Source organism: Heterocephalus glaber, unplaced genomic scaffold, assembly GCF_053883595.1.
Source record: "Heterocephalus glaber isolate CG9 unplaced genomic scaffold, H.glaber_assembly_v1.0 deba00000331, whole genome shotgun sequence".
In the NCBI taxonomy this organism is placed as follows: Eukaryota; Metazoa; Chordata; class Mammalia; order Rodentia; family Bathyergidae; genus Heterocephalus; species Heterocephalus glaber.
The window spans coordinates 19,738,623-19,755,007 of NW_028258142.1; the positions used below are offsets into that span (position 1 = coordinate 19,738,623).

At 38.6% G+C, this 16,385-nt stretch overlaps 1 protein-coding gene across 9 annotated transcripts in view; it reads left to right on the forward strand.

Annotated features, from left to right (window-relative positions):
- Pign (phosphatidylinositol glycan anchor biosynthesis class N) overlaps positions 1-16,385 on the forward strand; it is a 236,883-nt gene that overhangs the window by 180,923 nt on the left and 39,575 nt on the right. For 8 of the 9 annotated variants that reach the window (XM_087191828.1, XM_087191826.1, XM_087191813.1 and 5 more), the window contains one exon: positions 6,934-7,090. The exons of the other annotated variant lie outside the window; for it this stretch is intronic. In XM_087191828.1, the coding sequence (XP_087047954.1) occupies positions 6,934-7,075 (142 nt within the window). In that variant the 3' untranslated portion in view covers positions 7,076-7,090. Of the gene's footprint in view, positions 1-6,933; positions 7,091-16,385 lie in introns of those variants that run through there. 9 annotated transcript variants of the gene reach the window in all.

Genomic DNA, 16,385 nt, shown 5'->3' on the forward strand with positions numbered 1-16,385 from the left:
AAAAATGTCACCTCCTTCCTACTTCCCTGGCAGTTTCTGATGTGTCTGTCAAGTCCTCAGTGTGAATCTGTTCAGGAATAGCTTTTGACAGGAGCTACGGTAGCAGACCTGGAGCTATGAAGCCTATTAGGATTCCAGAGTGAGGAAAGTGCATTGAGTACACTTTGAAGCAATAACAGACATCAAACTTTATAACTATTACCCAAGACTTTTCTAAAGTTGATTTGAAACTTGATCTCCAACTTGAAAGATTTGGCTTTTTTTTTTTTGGTACCGGGGATCGAACTCAGGCTTTTTAAGGGGACCCTGTGGTTTGCTGTTTATATCTGCTCTCCTGTTTTGGTATCAGTAAATTTTGTCATTGGTTGGTCCTTGGTGATACAGGAAATGATACTGGAGATGAAATGTGAAATATTATATCTCCAACTCATATTCTCTAAAAATCGAAGAATAAATTCGAGGAATGGAAGTTAAGAGCAGGAAGATATTTATTGATAGGATAGCTCCTGAGAGGCAGGAGGGGACTCAAATGGGTAGCCCAGGACCCCGCTTGACAAAGGAGTTTTATAGAGGAAAACACACTTGGGTACAACCCAGGCCACAGCCATGATCAACCAATAAGGTTACAAGTATAGTCACTTAGGAAATAGTGGTCCAGTTGGGAAACAAGTCACATAACAAGTGTGGATGGAAAGAACAAAGACTTCTTCTACGAAATGGTGGGTCCAGAGGTCCGTGGTCACCCACCAAGGTGACTGATGTCTATTCAGATTTCATTAGGCCAAGTATTTGTCCTTTGAGGAAGTATACAGGTCTGGTCATCTTGTCTTTATCTTGAGGCCTGGTCTCCAAAAGTTGTGTCTCCAGCCACACTTGTGCTGTGTTTCACCTTTGTCCTGACTCTCTGGATGACCTATCCCTATCTGACTGCCTATAATATTTTTACCTAACTCAACTGTCTGGAATATTGGGACTGTTGAGTTTGTAAGAATCAGACAAATATTGAAATTTTCACCTGCTTTGGAAGTTCAAGGAGGGCTAAAATTACTTAAATGTGTACTACCTTTTTTGAATTGGCTGTCTGGTCTTTTTTTGTTTCCTGGAATTTTTTTCCTGCTAATTTTTAGATTATCTTTTGAGAAGAAACATAATTCCATTAAACTTATTCTGTCATTTAAATTTCAAAATTCGCATTTCTGAAACCTAAAATACATTTTTACAATTAAAGGACTCTATGAAATTCTCTTGTTCATTTTTTTTTTTTTTACTGAGTCCTTACTATATGCCACTGCCTCCCAGTCATAAAAGAGATGTATAAACAGGTAATTTGGCTATCATGATATATAAATGACATAACAAATAAATGTCCCAAGCTCTATGGGATCCTAGAAAAGAAACTGATAACTTCTGATACAGTGGGAGGATTGGTGAGATTTCACAGACATAATATTTGAAATAGGTCTTATTGGGACAGTTATCATTAATATGGAGGAGTTCAGAACCAGACAGCAATAGTTTAGGAATAAGACTTGGAACTTGAATTAAGATGAGGGCATTTTAACTGGAAACTGGATAAAGAAAATGTGGTTTAGGGCCGGGGATTTAGCTCAGTGGTTCTGCTGCCTGCCTTGCAAGCTCAAGGACCTGAGTTCGATCCCCAGTAGCCCCCCCCCAAAAAAAGAAAGAAAAGAAAATGTGTTTTTTTAAATAAAATGGAGTACTACTCAGCCATAAAGAATGAAAAACTAGAGTCATTTATAGCTAAATGGATGCATATCGAGGCCATACTCTTAAGTGAAATAAATAGGACACACGTGTAAATACCGAATAGTTTCACTAGTGTGAGAAACTGAAAGTGTAAACAAGGGTTAAAATGATTACAATGAGTAATTGATAATTTGAAGTAGGAAAAAAGGTCCAAAGACGAAGGAGTGAAGGGAGGGGAAGGGGAAAGGAAAAGAGGGAAAGGAAAAACTATAAGAAAAGAAAAAAAAAATGGAAATGAAATCTATGTAAATAGGGAAGGGCAGAGGGGGTGAAGGGTGCACAGGTAATGGGGAAAAAAAAACGAAGAACCAAGATACATCATGTACAGGTACAAACACCCAATGATAAATGTAAACGAATTGTATACCTAAAATGTACCAGTAAAAGAACATCAACAACAAAAAAAATGAGGGCATTTGGCAGTAGATACATTTGAACTCTTCGCAGGCTTGTTGAGTTGAGTGGATGTAGGGGCGAAATGGGATAGAGGAGTCACAGATCGTAGCTATTCCTACTTGGGTACTGAGTGAATATGGGTACCTGAATTTATGTGAGAAGCTCAGGATATTTAAGAGCAAGTGTGATGGTTAATCTTGATTGTCAACTTGATTGGCTCTAGAGATGCCTAGGAGATTAGTAAAGCACTCTCCTAGCTATGCCTGGGTGGATCATGAGGGTATGACCCTGGGGACTATTTCTGATCCGTGACAACTTCCTCTCTGACTCTTCCTCTGCTTTCTGCTTCCTCGATGCCATGAGTTAAGCAACTTTCCTCCATGATGACCTTCCACCATGATATTTCTTCATTAGAGCCAGCTGATCATGAACTGAAACCATGAGAAAAAATAAACCTTTCCTCCTTTGAGTTATGTATGTAAGGTATTTTGTCCTAGGAAGGAAAAGCTGACGAATACAGCAAGGCTGTGGGTTTTATTCTAGGCATGCTCCATATGCAGTTCTGAGAGACTGTCCATTAGAGGTTTGCATAATCAAGACTTGGATTCAAACTCTAGGAAAAATAGGTACATATGGGAGTCATCCCAAGCAGAGCATACTGAATCTTTTGTGAAATAGTCCTTGCCTATATTCCGAGCTTTATCTTTTGCTCATGTTAAGAGCATCTTAACACTTCCATTTTAAGAATAGGGACAACATGGGCCAGGGTTTTAGCTCAGTGGCGCTGCGCCTGCCTCGCAAGCACATGGTCCTGAGTTTGATCCCCAGTACCAGAAAAAAAAAGAATAGAAACAATATCCTTCTCTTACTTGTGGCATTTCTATCACTTAGCCAGGGGCTGGCACATAGTTCATATTCAGTAGCTGATGACATATGGAAGAATGAGAATCGGACCTTGAGAGTTAATGAGGACTCAAATGAACACAGCAAAAAATAAGAGCTGTGATAAAAATAAAAATGTAGAGGCTAAGCTGAAAATACAGGCAAAGATTTTGTTTACTGTGCTTAGCATGACTTCCCTATGTACCCATTTTTCTCAGAATTTGAATACAAGTCTTGATTATGCAAGGAGTTGTACAGGAAAAGAAATTAGTGAAAGGGACTGAAAAGGAAGAGCATGAGAAGCAGGGCAGAGAGAAGAAAATTTCTAGAAGAATGTAGTAAAGGGTGTCAGATATCCCAGAGAGACTATAAGATTTAGATGAGGGTTTCCACTCTTGAAATCCCTGGAGGGTGAGAAGTGTGAAAAGGCTGAGATAGGAACTGTCTGGGTCCAGCAAGATGGCACCATGCCTCTTGCCAGTGTCACTTAGCAGCTACAGAAACTCAGAGGTTTTCTGCCTTTAGAGGGTACTTATGGTTTGGGAGATTATCTAGGCAGTCCTTACTTTGCACAGTTCTGGCATGCAAGGAATTCAGTTACTGCATGTTAGTTAAATAACATCATTCCAAACAAGGATCAAATTTTAGTTACCATTGTAAATTCTTGCTAAGTAGTTACATAAAGTACAGACTTCACTGCAAACTCCTCAGCCCACAAATCTCTGTGTAAATAATAGATGCACATCATGATCAGTGACCAATCAGGTTACTTTTTTCAAAGTCTGTCCTTGATTGGTCACCATATATCTAGTATTCAATTCATAGACAGACCACAAAGTATATAGTTGTGTTGCCTTTTTCTCTCTCAGTGACAAAAGCCATGTGACATTTTACCATAATGAGTAATTAAAAGAGAGAATTGACAAACATGAAATTATATTCGAAAAACAAACCCCTAAAAGTGAAAATTTTATAAGAAAAACTTGATTCAAACATAAATGGAGCTATAGGAGAAATAGTTCATAGTGGGACTGTTAACACTCCTGCTGCTAAAAGACTCTAGACCAGCAGCCAGAAAAACTTAGTGAAGGTGAATTTATGGACAGAATTGAGGAAGGTGGTTCAAGACCAAATAAAATGGATATATCTGTAAAATGAAATTTTATACAATAATGAAGAGAACTGAAATATTGGTACATGTTACAATAGGAGTAAAACATTATGCTAAGTGAAAGAAACCAATCACAAAGACCACAGATTTTGAGTTCACTTATATGAAAAGTCTTGATTAGGCAAACCCATAGAGGCAGAAAGTAGATGAGTGGTTGCTTGGGGCTGAAGGGAGTTGCTATTAATGGGTATGAGATTTTAGAGGAGAAGGTGAAAATACTCTGAAATTAGGTTACACAATTCTGTGACTAGGCTACAAATTACTGAGTTGTGCATTTTGAATTTAATCATATATGAATTATATCTCAATAGAGCTGTTATTAATGAATTATAAGGTACTAAGTAAATTGGTTTTACTATTTTTTCATTGCCCTGTACATTTATAACCAACAGTAAGAGAATTTTTAATGTTCTGACAAAAATTGTAAAGGTCACAGAACAATGACTTTTCCCATTGATTATCAAGAGTGCTTAACATAGTTTCAGCTTGCCCAGTTTTACTGCCCTGAACTACTACCTAGATGTTCTAGCCTCACTTAGCAGAAAATTCTGGAGAAATTCAGGCCTACTACTTATTGGCCAGTTCCTTTATCGGTTATGACTTGACAAAAATGGCTTTTACTAACTATATCCTATGAGAATATAGTGAAAATTAGTACTCTTCAATTTATTTATTTGTTAAGGTTAAAACAATTCAGGTCACTGAAGCAAATAGTCAAGCTTGATCATGACTTCTAAGTTAGCTCTTCCTGATATAACAGGCAGAATCTAACATAGCCCCTAATATTCTTGTCCCATGGTATAATTTTGTGTGGAATCCTCCTCCCTTGAGTGCAGTTAGTACTGGGTAATGGTACTGGTACTTGCTCCCTCAGGTTATGTTATTTTAGACTCCATCAAGGTGGACTGCAAGGGGACTCTCTCTCTCTCTTACCTTTAAAACCATGAACCTCGGGGCCAGGGATTTAGCTCAGTGGTTCCGCTGCCTGCCTCACAAACACAAGGACCCGAGTTCAATCCCCGGGACCAAAAAAAAAAAATGACAAACCGTGAACCTCTATGATGTAAAAGGGCCATGAGTTTCACAGGTGACTTTGGTCTTAGACTTTTGAGAAATTCTTGAAGCAATTCTTAGAGATGGACTGAATATATTTTGCATAATTAAACAGACATGAGCCTTTGGGGGCCACAGATGGAATGTTATGGTTTGGATAAAAAAATCTCTCCCAAAGTACTCATGTGTTCAGAAGTAAGGCTTTTTAAGGTGATTAGATCATGGAGACACTAACTTCATGAATTGATTAGCCCATGATGAGTTCATAAATGAATGTGCCATCAGGAGGCAGGGCCTGGTTGGAGGAAGTTAGGTGTGCCTTTGAGGAGTATTTTTTTAAAATTCTGGGTCCCTTCTTTTTTCTCTGTGGTTCTCTTTTTCCTAACTTCCACAAGGTGAACACGTTTGCTCCACTATACTCTTCTACCATGGTGTTTCTGCCCTGGAGCTAGCCAACCATGGACTGAAATATCTGAAACCATAAGCCAACATAAACCTCTTCTTTAAATTGTGTATATCAGGTGTTTTTTCTCAACAACAGAAAGGTGACTAATTGTATTAGTCAGATTTTCATTGGTGGGACATAATACCCAACACCCATAATTTAAAGGAAGAGAGGTTTAATTTGGCTCACAGCTTCAGGGGATTCAGTCCATGGTTATTTGGCTTTAAGGTAGGAATATCATGGCAGAGGGACTTGGTGGAGGAAAGTCCATAGCAGCTGAGAAGCAGAGCTGATGAACAGTGCCAGAGAGATAGGGATGAGGGACTAGATACAGAATCCAAGGTCATGCTACCCTGCTCCACCCAGACACACCCAGAAGTCTGCTTTACTGATCTTCTGGGTGGCTCCCAAGCCGATCAAGTTAACAATCTACCTTCACTATCACACTAATACACTATCAGTAATGGTCATTTGGGGATTTTTTTTCAAATTTGGGTATTATTATAAATAAAGTTGATATAAATGTCTGTACATTAAGTTTTTATGAATATATATTTCTTTCTCTTTTGAGTAAATACCTATGAGTAGAATAGCTGGACCATATAGTAGATGTATGTGGGGCTTTTTTGTTTTTGTTTTTATTTGAGACAGGATCTTGCTATGCAGTTCAGGCTGGCCTTGAACTCACTATGTAGCCATCAACACACAGCAATCTTTCTGCCTCAGCCTCCTGAGTGCTAGAATTACAGGTGTGCAGCATCACACCTAGCAGATGTATTTGGTTTCGGTTTTGGTTTTGGTTTTGGTACAAGGGTTCGAACTCAGGACCTTGCGGTTGCGAGGCAGGTGGTGGCACCACTGAGCTAAATCCCCGGCCCTGTGTGTGTGTGTGTGTGTGTGTGTGTGTGTGTGTGTGTTCCTTAAATTCTTTTATTGGTACATTTTAGGTAAACAATTCATTTACATTTATCATTGGGAGCTTGTATCTGTACATGATGTATCTTGGTTCTTATTTTTTTCCCCATTACCTGTGTACCCTTCACTCCCTCCACCCTTCCCTATTTATGTAGACTTTGTTTCCATTTTTTTTTTCCTCATAATTTTTCCTTTCCCTCCCCTGTATGTTATTTTCAAAAAGAAATTTCCAAGCTGTATTTCAAAGAGCTTGTACCATTTTTCATTCCCACCAAAAACCAGGATTTTTTTTTTTTTTTTTTAGACAAGGTCTTATAGTTCACGCTGGCCTGGAACTTATATATAGCCCAAGCTGGCCTCAAACCGATGGTGACCCTCCTGTCTCAGCCAGGTACCACCACAGCCTGGCCCTATTCCCACCAAAAGAATATGAGAGTCTCAGTTAACTACACATCCTTGCCAACATTTGGTATGTTTTACATTTTTTAATTTTACTCAGTCTAATAGATATATGGTAGTATCTCACTGTGGCTTTAATTTGTATTTGTCCAACGACTAATGTGCTCATATGCTAATGTCCAGATATCCTTTTTGGTGGAGTATCTATTCAAATCTTTTTTCCACTTTTAAAAAAATAGCTGTTTTAAAATCCTTATCTGCTAATTGCATCATTTCTGTTATTGCAAAATCTTTCAATCAACTCTTTTTCTCCTGGTTATAGATCATATCTTGCTGCTTCAAGTATCTGAAGATTACTTACTATACGCTACACATTGTGAATATTTACATAGTTGAATGTCTACATTTTGTTGGTTCTTTACTACAGTGTGAATTTTGTTCTGTCAGTTTACTGCCTTACAGATCACCTTGGTGTTTTCAGGGTTGATTTAAAGCCTGTTAGGACAGGTATAGAGTAGGCTTTCCAGGGTCTCTTGAGTGCCAGAAGTCAATGCCATCTCTCCACTCCAGCTGATCACTTCTAACCTCTCCATGCCTCTTCAGCTTCTAGTAGTTTCATTTTCAGCTCCCTGGTGTTCTTTGAGCAGCCATAGGGAGGCTTGCCCTGGGAATGAGTAGCTTGGTATTTAGCCAAAGCCTCAAGGAGACTCCTCTGCAGATATCTGGAATTCCTCCCCTGCACAGCTCCCTTTGCTATGGAATCCTGCCCTGCATATTCCAACGGTCTTAGTAGCCCAAAAATTCCAATTTCTGTCTCCTGGCTCAGTAGGAACATTGTGCTCTGTTTGGCTTCCCCACCCCCCCAACCCCCGGTGCCACAATCTGGAAAGTTCTGGAAATCAGAAAGGTATTACAAGACTCACATCTTAAGGCAGTGTAAGGATGAGAATCTTACACTGCCTTTTGCCCACTGTCTGAAAACTGTAATTTCATGTATTTTGGCCAGTGTTATTGTTGCTTATTGCATAGGGACTAATCTAGTTCCAGTTAATTTATTGTGGCCAGAATCAGAATTCAAAGTGTGCTATATAGGGGAATTCCATCTAGAAAAGTAGGTCAGGGAAGGTCTCCCTTAGGAACAGCTCTTGCCAAAGTCTCTGACTACTCTTCTCTCAAAATAGGAAGGAATAAATATGGAAAAATGGGGTAAGCTCCTATGGTATGCATGTTACCATACCAGGCCCATTTTAATGCAGTATAGTATGCCAGTCACTAAAGTGCATAAAGTGCATAAGAGTTTAATCATGAGACAAAAGTGTATGGAGGTGGAAGGTAAGCCTCAAATCCACCTTCCCAATGTTAAGGTTTAGGGATATTAATGGAATTAAGAAACAGGGTGGTCTGAGGTGTATTGAAAGGAGATTTGAGGTAAGGAAAAATGATGTAAGCAGTGTTCTGCATGGCATCAGAGTCATACATCTTCATAGGGTGTATGTTCAGAAAATGGTAGCACATGTGAAATCCAAGGGTGAGATTTAAGGCCCTCTGACAGCAAAAGATCTCCTTGTAGGGCACAAGGGAAGAATGGATGGTTTCAATCAGTTTGAGCTGGACAAAAGCAACCTCCAAGTTCCTGAAAAAACAATTCAGACATCCGCTGCCTTCACCAACTCACATATCTGTAGCAAAGTTAATGGGAGTAAATACTTAGCTATATGACCTCTAAAATTGGTGATAAAAACAAGTAACAAAAAGCAAGTTCTTCAAGTTTTCTGTTTCACACACTATAGGTTTTGGACCCAAATCCATTATCTTTGTCTTTTTTGGTAGTAGAACATGAATTTTTTTTCAAGGTGGGCATATGCCTGATAAAATATTGACTTTGACCCTTGTTGCTAGGTGTGGCCAAGGAACATAATCTGGCCAATGAGATGTAAGAGCACGTTGTTGTGTGGGACTGTTGGGAAAGCTCTTTATAAAGGGGTAACTCAGTGGGTCATGCTCTTTACACTTTCCCTTCATCATCCCTGGACTGCAGAAGCACTGCCTATAGGTATAGATGTCTAATGGACAGGGGGTTCACTGAAAGTCATGTCCAAGATAGAGGAGCAGAAGGCTACAAATAGGGCCCAGCTGTCCATGGTGCTGTGGAGTTGCCACACCAACTGGATGACTTTCCTCTGGACTCCGTGTTTCGTGAAAAGAATGAAACTTATTTAGGTTGATTTTTCTGTTATTTGCAGTATAGTGCTAACTGAGATTCCTTTATGTGTGAAATGAAGATACACATTTATTTCTGTCCATGGCAAAAAAAAAAAGAAAAGGCAAATTTAAGTTAAGGTTACATAATCAGTACTCAGGAATGTTTAAGGAGATTCCTCCATTAGAAGGGAACTTGAACTTGGCAGAAAAGCAGAATGTTGATTCATAAAGAAATTCATTTGAGATAAAAGTGTCTTATGGCATCTCAAATTTCAATTAGTGTGATATAAAATTTATTATTGTAGCATTTAAGGAAACTACAATTCTTAAGATATTTCTATAACACTCAAGTTTTTTAAATCTACGATGTTGTTTTAAAATTTTATTTAAAAGTCTGCCAATTTAGGGAACAGCAGAATTTTTATCCTATATATCAAATTTACCTTTGTTATAAAGTGGATTGTTGAAGAAAATCCTGTCATTTGCAACAACATGGATGAACCTGGAAGGCAGTATGCTAAGCAAAAAAAACCAAGCACAAAAAGATGAAGACTATGTGATCTCACCTATATATGGAATCTAAAAGATTCACATCCATAAGAGCAAAGTAGAATGGTAGTTACCAGGGCTTAGGAGTGGGGAAGATAGGGAGATGTTCATCAAATGATAAAAAATGTCAGTTAGGCAAGGAATAAGTTCAGGAGATCTGTTCTATAATATGTTGATTAGGTCCAGCACCTGCCTTGCGAGGGCAAGGTCCCAAGTTCGATCCCTGGTACCAAAAAAAAAAAAGATTCCAACTGTGTTGATTAGGGATAACAGCCATGTATTGTATACTTGAAAACTGCTAAGACAGTGATTTTAAATGTTCTCACCACACATAAAGATAAGTATATGAGGTAATGGATATGTTAATTACCTTTTCTGACCTCTTTTTAAAAAATAACCCTGCAACCTCACCCCCTGTATTTTCTAGTCCTCTTCCCCTCTTACTTCCTCCATAATATATATGAAAGTCTGTCATATATATTTCTAAATTGTTTAATTGTTTATCCTCTCTCTTTAGGACAAAAGCTCCATAAAAACAGGTTTATCTGTTTTTATTTGTTTTATTTCACACTGTATACTATACCTAGAAAGGGCAATGACACATAGTGGATACTGAATAATATTTGCTGAATGAGTATGTTATCCAAGAGTAGCATGCTAGTTTTATATGACAATTAACTCCACTAAAAGGTCATATTTGAGTTGTAATAGGCAGTAGCAAATATCACCCAACTCATTCCTTGACTTCATTAATATTGTCCAAAGACAGGATGTTTCCACTTTTCAAAAGGTCATGCTAGTCAGCAGGTGAACATATGCTGGGTTCAGTTGTTGTGTAAATAATGGACCATACTATAGTCCAGAAATAGACACCTTGTTTCCATTTTACTATTTTGAACTGGAAGGAAGGAATCAAGTGAGAATTTGGTATTCCTTTAAAGGGCTTTTTCAATCTAACAGTCTTTGATCCCTTCTGTGGTTTAACAAGCAACAAGTCACCTCTGTCACCCCAACTCTGTAGTTTCCCTCTTCTAATTCTTCCTCTTCCCAGTTACTTCCTGTCACAGCAACAATTTCAAGATTAAACTCCAATTCTAAAACAAATGAAGCAAAAGACAGGAAGGAAGAAATGAATCATAAGCATATGGGAACAGTTTTGTTTGAAAGCATGATCAGCATTCTTTGCAAACAAGCTGTGGCCATATGTGGCAGAGTGGGTGTAGAAGGAGTTTTTAAAATATGAGTGATAAACTGTGATAAATATCTTAGATAATGAAGAAAAAGCTTCTTAATGACTGATTGATAGTAAGAAGAAAGTCTCGCAGGAGACAGGTATTTTTGTGTCGTTTTTTAAAAACTCAAAGTCCTTTTAAGGGGTAGTCTGTGGTAAGTGAAAAATTCTTGCCATGTCTTATGCAAAGAAACTGGACAACTGGTTGGGATTCATTTCTTGGTTAAAATCTAGATCACTTGAATTCAAATTTATTGATACATTGGGGCCAGGGATTTAGCTCAGTGGTTTCGCTACCTGCTGCGCAAGCACAAGGACACGAGTTCGATCCCCAGTACCAAAAGAAAAAAAAAATTTATTGATACATCAACAGAAAGTTAGTTGTAGAACCTCTTCTATTGCCTATAGCTACACATCCCAATGAGCAGAGATATGAGATACATATGTGTTTCATTTATTGGTTGGTTCATTCAGTAAATATTTATCAAGTTCTGACCAAATGCTATGTATGCACAGTGCCAAGGTCTGGGTGTTAAGTGGTAATCAAAAATTCTACAAAGCTAAACTGTCACAGTTTCTACCTTCATGGAGTTTATAGTCCAGTAGAGTCTTAGTCACTCGTCAATAATGACACAAACAATAAAGATAACAAGTGTCGTTTGTGCTACCAAAGACAGCAATTCTTGGAGAGGCTGTGACTAGACACTGTGAAGAGTCAGGAAAGACTTCCCTGAGGTGAGGATTTGGTGGGAGATGAATCATTAAGTGGGAGGAGGGATTTTTTAAAAAGATGGTATCCATAGCAAAAGAACTGGATGTGAGCAGTGGACAGGGTGGGTGGGGTTGTAGCATGTTCTCAAACTGAAAAAAGGGCAATACATCTGGGGTACAGAGCATGATAATGAGTGTTGAGAGATGGGGGAAAAGGATGGAAAGGGATGTGTCTTGCTGGCAAAGAGAAGCCATGAGAAAGTAAAAGGGACAGTTAATCAGGAATTCCCTGCACTCATTCCTACACCCCTCCATTCTGGGTCCCAGAGAATGTACTGTAGGGAGGTAGAAATAGTAAACCTTGGTCACATTGCATCACTCTTTCTGCCAGTCTGGGTAGGATACAACATGCATCATGAAAATCACAGGAACAAATAATAAATTGAAATTGACATCGTGCTATAAAAGAGCAGTGGAGGGTGCTCTGTGATTATGTAACTGGGGTCCTAACCTTGGGTAGGAGAGGTGGGGGCTCAAGGAAACTTTCCATTGAAGGCTAAGCTGATCAAGAGATATTGGTATCATGCGGGGAAAGTTACTGGAAACTTCTAATTAGCTCTTCTGTTTCTATCCCCAATCCTTATTTCATTAGGTGACCTTGACTTTCAAGCTTTCTCCCTCTGTATATAAATGACAGTGAGTAGGTAGCAAGGCACAGTGTTTCTGGTAGAAATGCAAAATCTCAATTATTCTCAGTGCCATGTCTGTGAGACAAAAATAACGGCAAATTAAACAATAAATTATCAGGTCATTGGGGAGCTCTGACTTTATTCTTTTTCTCTATTAATCCACCAGGAGGATAGTAGTATTGATATTTCTAAATTAACACCTCTTTCCTTACTAAACCAATTACTTCCAACATGTTACAGTTCATCACCTCAAACTAGTCTTTTTCCAATCTGTTGAAGACAGAAAATCCATGAGCAGTTTTTCAGTGTGTAATGCTGTTTGCATTTCACTGCTGCTGCCAATTTGGATTTCCATCACTCTTTATATTCAGCCCAATCACTTCACAAATTAATATGTTTATCTAAAAACATGCAGTAACTTGTGTTTGTGTGTGTATAGTAACCAGCCAGAGCTAATGTCCCAGACACTTGAGGTGTGGCTGGTTGTTCCCAAAAGGTGCTTTTTTGATCCCAAAAGCATCAGGAATTGTGCTGAATTCACCGACATACAAATGCTATGCCTATGGGGGAACTGTATGTGGTAATCCACAAAGAACTGTTGCAGTATGGGTTTGAATCACCATCACTTATCTCAATCATTTAACAGTATATATCTTGGGCAGGTTTCATAAGCTCCTCAAGTTTCCCTTTTTTTTCTTTAGAAAAGTAAGTAATCATAACCACTTTGATCTTCTCATCTACTTATGAAAGTCAAAGGAAAAACACTTATGAATGTACTTTGTCAACTCCAAAACATATTTATATGTAGAATGCCAGTATTAACATACATGGTAGAATTGAGGCACTGACCCAAATTCTTCATCCCTTTCTGTAACTATACCTTTGGCCATGTGGTTTTGCAAGTCCTTTCCTTAAGAGGCAGAGTATATTTCTTCCCCTGTCTCTTGACTTTAGATTAACTCTATTATTTGCTTCAGCCAATAGGATGTGGCAAAATGGCAGTGTGTAATTCTGAGTCTGGCCATGGCCGTAAGCATCCTGGCATGTTTCTGTTTGCCCTTGTGTGCCCTGCAAACTGCTGTAAGAATAACACATCCAGGTTTGGTCTTTGTCTCAGAAGGAGGGTGAGAGGCATGTGGAGCAGAGAAGCTCCAGTCCAGCTGCCCCAATGAGCCCAGCCCCGAATAGCAGACTTCTGTTGACATGCATATATGTGAATAGGTCCAGCCAAGATCAGTACAGTACCCAGTTAAACCATGTGAACTAAATAAATGTGACATGTGTGGCACTGAGCTCTTGTTATTTGTTGTGCAGCATTATTCTACCAGCAGTTGACTAAGTCATCTAACCAGCTTTCTACCCATCCAGCCAATCAAAGATTCATTATTTCACCAAAACTGCTATATTTTCCAGGGACAAAGACAAAAGATTTCACTTTTGAGTTGGCTTTTGCTTCTCTATATATATTCCTATGTGTTCTTCCCTCCTTGGTGCAATTTCCAAAAATAAATTATTCAAGGGTTGCAAATAGGAAATTCTCTACTGCACTCCATGTTATATGAATAAAAGGCACAATAGAAATCTAACAAATAATGCTTTAAGTGTTTACTTCTGACAACAAATGGGAGTCTGTTGGGATGACATGCTTTCTTTTTCATTATCTAATTTATAGATGGAACTTACCTATAAATATATACAAAAGACAGGAACAGATTAAGGTTCTTAATTTCATCCAGTTCTGGGAGTCTTTAAGACAGTTCTAGATCAAAGATTCAATATAGAACACATATTAATTATATACCATACATAAGGCACACTATAAAATTGTAAGGAAACAGAAATAAGACACAAATGGCTCTCAAAGATATAGTAAGAGAAGTGAAATACAAATTACTTATGACCTTGTATTTCATCAATACAGTGATACACACTTTTTTGTAAGTTTTCACATTTTTAAATCTAGTTGGGAGCTGAGGGGTAGCTCAATGATAGAGCATGTGTTTAGAATGTGCAAAGCCATGAGTTCAATCTCCAGCATCAAAAAAAAAAAGAAAGAAAACGCAAAAGAAATCAAGATGGTGGTACATCATAGTTTATTTGGTCTTTAATGATTTTCTTTTTTGCTATTTATATAGGACTGATACAGATTATAGCACCAGGTCATAGCATCAAAAAGCAAGGAGGCATTAGTTCTCCCCTGATAATATAGAAGATATAATTAATCACTTCTCAGCCTTTTGGCTAAGATCAAATGTAATATAGAAGACTTGTTGGAGGAAAAATTATGTGAGATGCCAAAAACAAAAAGAATATGAATAAGAAAGAGCTAGGTTACAATAGACTATTGTAGATCAATTGGTTCCTAAACTTTCTATTATCACCAAGAAGTGATTTTATTACCCACTCCTTCCCAATCCCATGTTATTGTTTAAAGCATTTTATCATTGTAAAGAAATATATTTATCAAGACATACTTTACATCTCAATTTGACAATAAACCCCATGCATTGCTATTAATCAGATGAGATAATCAGCATTTCATACTGGGTTAGCATTTTGAACCAAAAGCCAATAAACTTTATATTTTAAATAGCCTATGATGTTATTATTCCAGGTAGCTGTTTAATTTATATTAGAATTTTTAAACTAAAACAAGAATTTATCCTAGATGGTAACCATCATTCTACAGGAAAAGTGTACCATAAGAAAATACATAAATGTGGGATCTACATTGTTGGGAGCAATGCTACATAATTCTAGGGAAAAATCATTTGAGTAGGCCTAGTTCTCCTGCCTACAGCCCAGCTAGGACATTCCAGACATACATGCATTTTGGCCTCTGGTCACAACTGAGACCTCAGTGATCCCCGGATGCTGTAATGCTCCAGGACAAGACCACACCTGCGGGAGACGCCAGGGAGGAATCAAATCTTCATCTGCATAGTTCCTCCTTGTTCTTAGATTTCCACCGCCCCCCAGTCTTTTGTTACATCTTGTTTATCCCAAGGTGAAGTACTGAACTCTACATTTGTTTCCCCATGTACTGAATAAAAGTGCGGCAAGCTAGGGGGTCTTTGTCTTTGCTGCCCAGAGCAGCACTGATCAGACCCAAAGCTCAGCTTCTTACTGTTTCCTGTAATTTGCCGTGTGCTGCAGTGGCTGGCAGGAGACTAGGACTTACTACAGAGGTTCTAGTAACTTCCCCTTCCCCTGTTCCCTACACTACACATCTTGATTCTTAATACATTTACCCAGTGCTTTGAGATAAGATATGGAAGTATGAGAATGTGAGACCGAGGGAGGGCCTTACCAAACGTTCGAGGAGCTGACTGCAGTGAAGCATACCCGGGTATCCCAGAGTGCCTCCAAAATGTAAGACCAAGGACCTTACCAAACGCTCCGCTCCAAGGATCTGACTGCAGCGAACACCCGGGAAGGAACACACCGGACAAGTTGGAAAGTAAAACAGAGCTTAGAGAGGCGACTAGCCCAGAGTCCGAGGCTCTTTTATAGGAGGTTGCAGGGAAAGTTAACAGGTGAAATTTACAGAAAAGGAACAAAGGTTAGTGGTCAGCTGACACGTACTGATGGTCAGCAGATGTTTATAGATTGTTCTATAAACATCAGTTTTCGAACAAAGAGTTGAGTAATTTACTTTGGGACCTTATTGCTGATACAGATCTTATCTAGTGTCCCAGATCTTATCTAGTGTCCCAGAGCTAACAAGCATCTTTATCTATTTACTCACATTCAATCACAGTTGGGGCTAGGGGAGTTTTATGATTACAGAGTTATGCAGTCCCACAAGAGGGCCAGCCCATGGGGAGTCCTGAATGTCACATTTAACAATTTAGACTTTCAGGGCTGGGGATTTAGCTCAGTGGTTTCAATGCCTGCTACACAAGCGCAAGGACCCGAGTTTGATCCCCAGTAGCAAAAAAAAACCCCAAAACAATTTAGACTTTCATTGTAACT